Genomic DNA, 9,595 nt, shown 5'->3' with positions numbered 1-9,595 from the left:
TGTGTGTGTGTGTGTGTGTGTGTGTGTGTGTGTGTGTGTGTGTGTGTCTCTACCAGGGCTCCAGAGATCCTGACCAGGTCAGGTCACAACAGAGCAGTAGACTGGTGGAGCCTCGGGGCCCTGATGTACGACATGATGACCGGATCAGTAAGTTGGAGTCGTAATTCATTACGAGCAAACTGTCTAGAGATCAGTGTAGGCGTCCTCCCACAGCCCCCCGCAACCCTGATTAGGACAGCGGTCACAGGTAATGAATAGATGGATGTGTCTGGAGTTGATGACGGGCTTTAATAGTTTCAGCTTTAGTCTTTTGAACTGATATTTGTGTGATAAGAACTTGCTCGAGATCTCCTCTCCCAGAACCTTGAAAAGGAGGCATCCTCAGTGGTGGTCCACATCACCCTGGTTTCACTTGTCTTTTCAGTGTCACTTTTGTGATCGGTTTTGCCAGATCGTAACTCAGCTGTGTCCACATAAGAGTCCACTCTGTTTATTGTTGTGGTACACTGTCGGTGGGTACATTTAGCTGTTTCCCTAGCCTAATATTACAGTGAAATATTTAGTACCACCCAACAATGCGATGCTGTTTATTGCTGCTGTGATGGACAGAAACCTCTTTGAGTAAGTACTGACTCCCTCCTGTGATTCTCCACCAGCCTCCATTCACAGCTGAAAACAGGAAGAAGACCATTGATAAGATCTTGAAGTGTAAAATCAATCTGCCACCATACCTGACCATCGATGCCAGGGACCTCATCAAGAAGGTGAAACACACTGAACTGAGAGCAAACGTAGAGTTGGATCATTTTCTGAGAAACATTTTGTACATTGAGAGAGTCCTACCTATGGGTGATGAAACAATCTTTGTGAATTTTAGTTGACGATTAATTGTCATTCAAATAGATTATGAGTGATTTGTCTGTTTCCGTTCATTTTGTGCCTCACAGCACCGCTAATATAAAGTATGTCCTAATGTAACAAAACCGTGGTTAGAAGGAGGCTTGATTCTATTTTCAAAAGTGATGATGCAACAGCGGAACACAAAGCCAGGGCCTGCTTCAGCTTCCAGACGGAGGTCAGGAAGCACAGGGGGTGGGGGGGACTTAGTTTTGCCTCCATGCAAAGCTGATGCTCACTTCAGGGTTACACATGGTGAATGGACTGTACTTGTATAGTTCTTTTCTAGTCTTTGACCACTCAAAGCTCTTCAACACTACATGTCATCGATCTATCCAAACACTTTTATGTGAATTATCTGATGAGCAAATGTGGATGACAGCGACCCTCCAGCGTAACTTTCTCTAGAGCTGTCAAACACACCAGGAGTTCAGATCACCTGACCCGTGGTTGAGGCATCCAAACGTAATCACCAAAGATTTGTCTGACATCTCCTTCCGGACAGCTACAGTTTCTTCTGTCTCCCGCGTTCGCTTTCTTCAAGGACATTTGTCAGCTCAAATAATAGCGATCAGGCGATTATGTAATCGACCTACACAAAGGCAATATTCAGAGGACATAGCAATGTGTTCTTTTTTTGCTGATGGAAATGCGCTTGATTCAATTTTTATTCTCAGATGAGCCGTTACTCTATGAAGTGGCTCGATGCACACGTTTCCTCACCGTGCAAAAGTATGAGATGCTTAAAGCACTAAGCTGCAGGAGTGAATGGGAGCATTTCATCTATTGGTATTTATGTATCATTCATCATGGTCTGTCAGGCTCTCTAGTAGTGTTTGATATGCTAGTTTGAATTTCTCTCTCTTTTTCGTAACAACCATTAATGAGTTTCTCCTTTTTATGGAGCTCAAATGTGCCATGTTTTGATAATCTATCACAAAGCCAAAGCAATATGAAAGATGAGAATTCTGAATATTCTGTCAGTTGCGGTACATAATGCGAGCTGAAGTACTGAAAGTACCTCTTTGATATTCAGTGCAGAGCGGCTGCATGCTGGTGACCAAAATACATTTTAGATCAATAAATGAAAAAACAATCATCGATGGTGTTGTTGGATTGGGAACATTATTCTGGATTGTTTGGAGAACAATGATATGCAAGCCTTTTGTTTTATATGTAGTCTTACCCTGCAGGCCCTCTTTAAAGCAATGCATGCACTAACATGGGGGTAAACGTCCCACCTTTAATGCCAGGATTGAAGCTGAAAACTGTGAATAAACCAGGCTTTCTAAAGATGTGGATCAGTTGGTCCAAGCAGCACAGCATGTTCAGGCTGCATGTGGAGCCTTTACGCTTATTTCATTTTAATATTAAAGCAAATATTGGTTTAATTAAAACCAGTTAAAGTTACCATTGAATACAATACAGTCAGTGTGGGCAGATTACTTATCCATCTATCCCTCTCTACTTTCATTTTGTTATGTTCTTGGTATGATTGCTCATTAGAAACGATATCATGAAATGCATATTCTTTAAATTCAAACAAGTTATTGATCATTTCACACAATCATCAATCTTTATAGTGACATACCCGACTGTTTTTCCTTTTTCTTTCAGCTGTTAAAGAAGAATCCAGCCCAAAGACTTGGCTCCAGTAAAGCAGACTGTGCTGATATCCAGGTATCTTTTCCCTCACACAGTGCCCCGTTAGCCTGATACCTGCTGTTAACTGGGTTTCCTTCTCATTGGACAAGCTAAAATACACCACATCCACGTGTGAAGGCACCAAAGATGTATTGAAGATGTATTGATTCAAAAGACCCTCCACCAGTGTGGCTCAGTGGTCGTCCTTCAATCAGAGGATCGGCGGTTCGATCCCCGGCTCCACTAGTCCATGTCCATGTGTCTAAGGGCAAGACACTTAACCCCAAACTGCCCCTGTAGCTGTGCCTACGGTGTGTGTGAATGTTAGATGGTCCTGATGGGCAGGTGGTACCTTGCATGGTAGCCCCTCTCGTCAGTGGCTGAATGGGTGTGAATGGATGAATGATGACATGTAGTGTTAAAGCGCTTTGAGTGGTCAGAAGACTAGAAAATAGAAATAAAAGTACAGTCCATTCACCATACACAGTAGGAGCTACACAAGCAAACCAAAGAGGCAGGCCAGCCACTAACATGCTTGTCATCGATGCACCGCCCAGATGTTAAAGGGATGGTTGTGCTTTTTGAAGTGTGGTTGTATGAGGTTCTTCTCCACAGTCAGTGGTTTACTACAATAAATGGAGTTTGTAGAAACAGACAGGAGAACCAGTGGGGAACAAAGCAATACTAAAAGAATCCATATCAGTTAAAGTGTACACTATATTTGGAATATTCTCACAGGGTTAGCTTGCTGTCAGACGGCCCTTTCTAACGGGGAACTGAAGACATTTCTCCAGTTAATTTGTGTTATTGTGTGACTTCAATGAATCACAATAACAAAGAAACTAATAGATCGATGCAGCAACTCAAACTGTTGTTCTGCAAAGATTTACAATAGACAGCAGAGAGAGGACGATGACATGATTTAGATGCTTCACAATTCGAAGCATAAGCAGCACTTTTACACAAAAGAGACGTGGACTCACAGTTCCCTTGTGTTTAGGGATTCAAGTGTACATGTCAGCTAGAAGTTGGGGTCCACAGAGAATCTCTAAATCTGCCCTTTTGTTCCACTGCAGAAACACCCGTTCTTCAGGCACATCGACTGGGATGAGCTTCTGGACAAGACAGTGGAGCCGCCATACAAGCCACAACTGGTAGGTCATCAGCTGTCATGTTGTGCCCAGTATGTTATTGAATGGCTTTTTAAGTTAATATTATCAGAGTTATTCTCGGCTCTTCCGTTGCTGTTTTTTCTTCTCAACTACCACCTTCTCTTTCATGATCATGTTCCATTCTTCCACACCTTCACATCTTCATCTCCTCTTTTCCAATCAATCCCTCTCTAACTCTTTGGCTGCCTCTGTTTTCCCCATCTGTCTCCGTAGCAGTCGGACGAGGATGTAAGCCAGTTTGACACCCGGTTCACCAGACAGACACCAGTGGACAGTCCAGACGATAGCACACTGAGCCACAGTGCAGAGCTCGCCTTTGCTGTGAGATTCTCTGCTTTATATTTAGGCTCCAGTAGAAACCACACTTTACTGGAAGCGAATACTTTATTAATAATTAGTCAATGCACTGCATTCCTCTCTTTAAATGAGGAAGCCAGTAACATTATCCATCTGTGACTTTCTATCAGGGTTTCACCTACGTGGCTCCATCGGTCCTAGAGAGTCTAAAAGAAGGCTTCTCATTCGAGCCCCGCACGCGAGCTGTACGCCGACACAACAGCAGCCCCCGCACACCCATCAGGTACCGCGCACGCATGGAGATACGTCTCCTTTCCTTTTGTCCTCATAAATAAGATGCATACAATGATGAATCCTTTTACAAACCATCTTATAACTCTCTTGTTTTTTTTGTGTCTATTTCTTTCAGTCCTCTGAGCTTTTCCTCAGCGGGACCTTTCAAGTCCAGCATCGATGGAGAGCCATACATTTTCTGTCCCACCTCTCCACCGGCGGCTCCGGTTTCTGCGTCCCTGGAAAATGGAGGTGCCAGTCAGCCGATCAGGACGCCTGCAAGAAACAAGAAGCAGAAGGGACATCGGAGATGAGGACATCTTCAAAGAGCCAGCCTGCGCTGCAAGACCTCAGCCAGATTGACGTTTTTCATAGTATATAATAAGTGTTGAGGGGCCGAGCTCAAGTGTTTTTGCTGGTGTCATGCTTTTGTTGAGGCGGTTTAACTTGGAGGTCGCTGAAAAGCCTAAAAGAAGAGTGGAGAGCTCTCTATTTTCTTTTCTCTCACATTCAGCATGGAAAAGGAATCCAGTGGTATTGTGGCTGTTTGCCATATACCTACCTACAGGTAGATCCCTCTACACACATCCACTGGATCAATATGGAATTCTCATGCTTTTCTTTCATGGGTCTCAGATGGTAACTTTATTGCCTGGAGCTTAAATTTACAGCTTCCATATGTCTGCACTTAAAGAGTTACACTGTGGCACTGATGTATGGGAAACAATGACTTAATATCAATATCAACCTTTTATACAAGAAGCACTGGAAAGAGGGAAACTACCGATGATTCTTCTTCTCCACTCAATCTACCGTGAGGAGTCTAAATCCGGTAAATGATGGGTCGATTGTAACAGTGTTTCATTTTGTATGTACATGCTAGCTCGATAAACTGATTTAAAGCTTTTTGCTTTTAATGAGTTCATCAGCTTTTAATAAGCTCACCAAAGTCTGTGCAAAGAGGTTAGCTATCAATTAGAGAACTGATAAAGGATCACTTGAGGTTATCAAGTAAAGCCTGACCGCACAAGCTTAAAGTCGTACGACTTGTTCACGGGTAGTAGTGGGACTATATCATAACGAAATCTACTGAATGAAATGCTCCATCGCACATGGAAAGTGATGTATTCACAAATGTCATATATGATCTTCAGTAAATATGGAGACGTTAATCAGTGTTTCTCATTTGTCTGAGCTGTCTTAACAGAATCTTAATGACTACTGCCAAAGCTTCAGACACATCGTGTCAGTGTACCACCGGACCAATCGCACGATAATACAGTGCACTGTATTTATTCATTTGGGCAGATGAGCAGGTTGTGCTCCTGTATAGTAATCAAAATATGTGCTCATATGAACACATAGTACCTCTATATAATTATTACAATGTAAAGACAAAGCAGGCTGGTAAAAGCTGTGCGGTCAGAAAACTAATTATGTTGGATAAAAAGTATTTTGGGTTACTGAACAAACATATTTTTACAAATGTAATACATCAAATACTATTATTAAAAAAAGAATGAATTCCGAGATACTTTCTACTGTTTGATTGTCATTGCCTGACGTACCCGTAAAGGCCGATGCTGGGTTATGTCACTGTAGGCTGCTTACAGTCAAAACCTAATTCAGCACTTGGATGGATCATGGAAAGTTATGAGGTGCATTCGATGCCAAAAATCTTTCAGCTTTTTGATTTAGATTTTTCTTGGAATAAATGACTTGTAGATTGAGGTAAATAGAAACAAAATCCTGTCCCTTGTCAGTATATCTTGTTTACAGGACCATATGAAGAAGTTAAAGGACCAGTTTGTAGGATTTCATCACGTGTACAAAAACGATGATGAAAGGGAGACTGTAGGTATGAAGGACTTATTGTATGCTAACGAAAACACAGCTATTCTTACATTCAGGTGATAATACACTAATGAACAGATCATTTCTGACTAAAGGTCTCCCTAAATCCTACCACTAACTGGACCTGTAAGCGTGCATGAGTCTTACACACCGGCAGCTCTTCAAGGCAACAGAATTAACTTGAGCAGGGATTGTATGCAAATATTATTTTACGTATGACATTAAGTATGATTATTATGAAAATATTAGTTTAACAATATGAGATATATGGCTTTCAATCATTGCCCTCTGTCTGGTTATGGTCTTCACTGGAGATTACACAATCTATTTTACCAGGTGTAAACTATAGAGACCCAAAGGGTTCAATAATACATACCTGAAGAATATATAGTGACATAAAGAATCGTCTGAACATATGCAGACCAAATATGTAACAATCAACTTTAGGCCGATTCAAGGGACAACTTGTGGATGGATTGATATGAAACATCATGAACGTACAGATGTGCATGGTACCCAGAAGATAAGCTTTTAGGATTTTCGTGATCCTCTGACTTCTCCTGAAGCGCCAGCAGCAGGTCATACTTTCCACCTATGCAGTGGACTATCTGAATGGTAGCATGCTAACATGCTAGACGAGGATGACGAGCATGATAAACACTATAGACTACATGCTAAACATCAGCATGTTAGCATTTAGCTCAGTAGACTGCTCCTCACTGAGCCGCTAGCGTTGGCTGGAGACTGTTATGTCACATCAGTATTAATGTCATTCAGACAGGAAATGGCATGGAATAAAAGCGACTTTGGAAGAAGCACATTCTGAAATTTAAACTGCTAATAAAATGTTTTGAGATGTGTGTTTTCCAACTTCACACTTGGCTACTTGTTTCTAGATGACCTGAGAGTTTGGAACCCCTTGCTGTATAAATATGCATCAACACAGGATAAACATGTATTTAAAAGTCTTGTAACTCCTTCAAGCATTAAGATTGTTCCTGCAGAGAGATTTGCTAACTGCTGCATGACTTATTGAGATAGCCTGAATCCCATTTGGAGCACTGAAGCTACCATGGTGATGAAACACCGTGAACACTGTGGAGCTTTCTATCAGGGCCACACTGCACACCCTGAATCACATTCTGCTCAAAAGACATTTTTAATAAATGTCCTCAGTCAGACCTCAGTGTAGCTTTGGACATGGTCGACAATACTGTTTTAATCATTTGCCAAGAGCTTTGCTTTTCTATCATTATTTCTTTGAAGATGGTGCAAAGTCCTGTTGGTACAACGGTAAGAAATGATGGAGCTGGGGGAGGGGGGTAATATTCGGGGGTAATATTCAGAGAAAAAATTCAAATTTAAGAGATTAAAGTCATTCATTTCATGCTCCTAAAATAGTCTTATCATGGTAAGGATAGCCTCAGAGTGAGGTGAAGGTCCTGAAAGATACATACATATCTTTCATGTTCTTTTAGGAATGTAAATACATGCTAATGTAATATGTAATATATACAAAATATAAATAATAATTCTTTAATATATTCTGCACATTGTGGCTCACGCAGTGTTTAATGGTGGCCTCTGTGGTGTGATGAGGTTAATCCAACCTTACAAAGTGAAGCAATGTGTTTTCTTTGCTTTCTTTCCTTGTTTTGTTTTTTTTGTTTATGACTTTGAATCTCATAGAGTTTTTTCTCACAAAAGTATGACTTTCTAAACTCTAAAATTTGTGGGGGTTTTCTCCTAAATTTACATCTTTAATCTCGGAGGATATCTGAGTGTTTTCTTTGAATATTACCCCCCCTCCCCTGAATCTGAAATGATGGGTATTTGCTAACAAAGGAAACAAAGAGAAGCTCAACATGAGGAAGTGAAGGTGAACATCAGAGTGTTTTCTCTCTGTGTAGTTGCTTTGATGTCATTTCTTCAACTGTTCTCGTTTTAACATGTTGCTAGTAGATCTTTATTTCATCATGTTTGTTGATTGTTATTTTAAATTAGTCTCCACTGTGCAACAAACCATTTATGATAATCTTGTGCTTTCCCTCCAGGACCAGTGGTTATGGCTTGATGGTTCCTGTTTCTACAACAACACCTGGAGCAGCGAATCCCCGGACAGCAGCAACCGCTGCCTGTTGCTCAATTCTGATGGTAAGAAAACACACAAATGAAGGTCCCGAGCTCTTAATAATACAGCGTTTAAGTAGGTTTTACAGACCACAGCAGTAAGCTGCCTGAAGGCCTGTAGCCAGTAGAAAGCGGAATACAATAGGTCGGAAATCAATCACTGTCTGACTCTGACCTCACCCCTTTAAATATGAACAAAGATTTCCCTACATGTTAACCTATGAGAGAGAGTTAGACCGTGAATGTAGCCGAAGGGCAGGCGTCATGTCGACTGTTAGTGAGTGTGCCATGGCAAAGAGACACACTGCACATCATGCACAGTGTTATTGCCTGGGGGTTACACCCCCACGTGAGGCCCAAAGGCTCCTTGATACTCGTCTTTGATGCACAAAAACCTCCCAAAAATAAGAAGAAAAGAGAATATCAAGGCACACGGCATTTTATATAAGTCCTGAATATTATACCTATAAAATGTAGGAAGAAAATTGTTGAAACTGAAAGGGGAGAAAAGTCAGAAAGTGATTGATTTCTGAGGGAATGGCCCAATATTGAGAATGATTGAGATCATCACACAGATGGACTTCATTTTCAGAATGAATCATCAGAGCTTGCAGACACTTGTGTGAGTTGAGGCATTTATTATCTGCACAGTTACAGAACGCTCTGTTCCATTATTCTCATGGCCTGTTAATAATCTCTTTTCACAGAGGGTGAAGCTCTGAACTGGCCGGAAGCTGATGTAAATACACAATATAATAAATAAAACATGCAGACAGTAGAGAAACTCAAATTCAATCAATTATGGTCAGATACATTTTCTCATAATTTGCTGTTGTAATATTTACAGTATTAGTCTTTTTATTTGCGATTTTGTTGTTAAATTCTGTTTTCTTGACTATGGGTATTTTGGATTACATTACAGTAATTTATTTTCAGTTAAAGGATAAATTACACACTTGGTTTAGAGATATATTTTTATAGTATTTGTTTCATGCTATGTTGGTATTTGATGTTTGATTAAAATTTGTGAACGACGCTATTTTTGATAAATAAAAGTCATCGGAAACTTTTTATTTGGGTCATAGGAGAGTCTTCTGAACCCCCTAACTGCTCCATCGAGGACAGCAGAACGATTGATGTTGAACTTGCAGGTTATCAATTTTGTCACTGAACTCTCTCAGAATTTGAGTAATGGGGAACGTGTTCTTTTGGCTGCCTACAAATTTGAATGACAGACCTATCAGTAACTGTGATATGACAAGATGACCGTGTCATATCATCATTTTTTATATTGTGCAATGACTCAAATGTTTCAATGATCTATTGAG

The 9,595-nt window shown here is 40.7% G+C and overlaps 1 protein-coding gene across 1 annotated transcript in view; it reads left to right on the top strand.

Annotated features, from left to right (window-relative positions):
- The window catches only part of LOC116394241 (ribosomal protein S6 kinase beta-2-like), an 11,003-nt gene extending 5,619 nt beyond the window's left edge, over window positions 1-5,384 (top strand). Inside the window, exons 10-16 of the mRNA XM_031867199.1 lie at window positions 57-147; window positions 657-764; window positions 2,515-2,577; window positions 3,618-3,695; window positions 3,927-4,034; window positions 4,181-4,293; window positions 4,420-5,384. Coding sequence (XP_031723059.1) covers window positions 57-147; window positions 657-764; window positions 2,515-2,577; window positions 3,618-3,695; window positions 3,927-4,034; window positions 4,181-4,293; window positions 4,420-4,597 — 739 coding nt within the window. The 3' untranslated portion in view covers window positions 4,598-5,384. The remainder of the gene's footprint in view (window positions 1-56; window positions 148-656; window positions 765-2,514; window positions 2,578-3,617; window positions 3,696-3,926; window positions 4,035-4,180; window positions 4,294-4,419) is intronic.
- Window positions 5,385-9,595: the final 4,211 nt, after the last annotated feature.

Source organism: Anarrhichthys ocellatus, unplaced genomic scaffold (assembly GCF_004355925.1).
Source record: "Anarrhichthys ocellatus isolate YVR2014 unplaced genomic scaffold, GSC_Weel_1.0 scaffold38, whole genome shotgun sequence".
Lineage (NCBI taxonomy): Eukaryota > Metazoa > Chordata > Actinopteri > Perciformes > Anarhichadidae > Anarrhichthys > Anarrhichthys ocellatus.
Note: the sequence above shows the minus strand (reverse complement) of the source record. Positions and strands in the feature narration are given on the sequence as shown.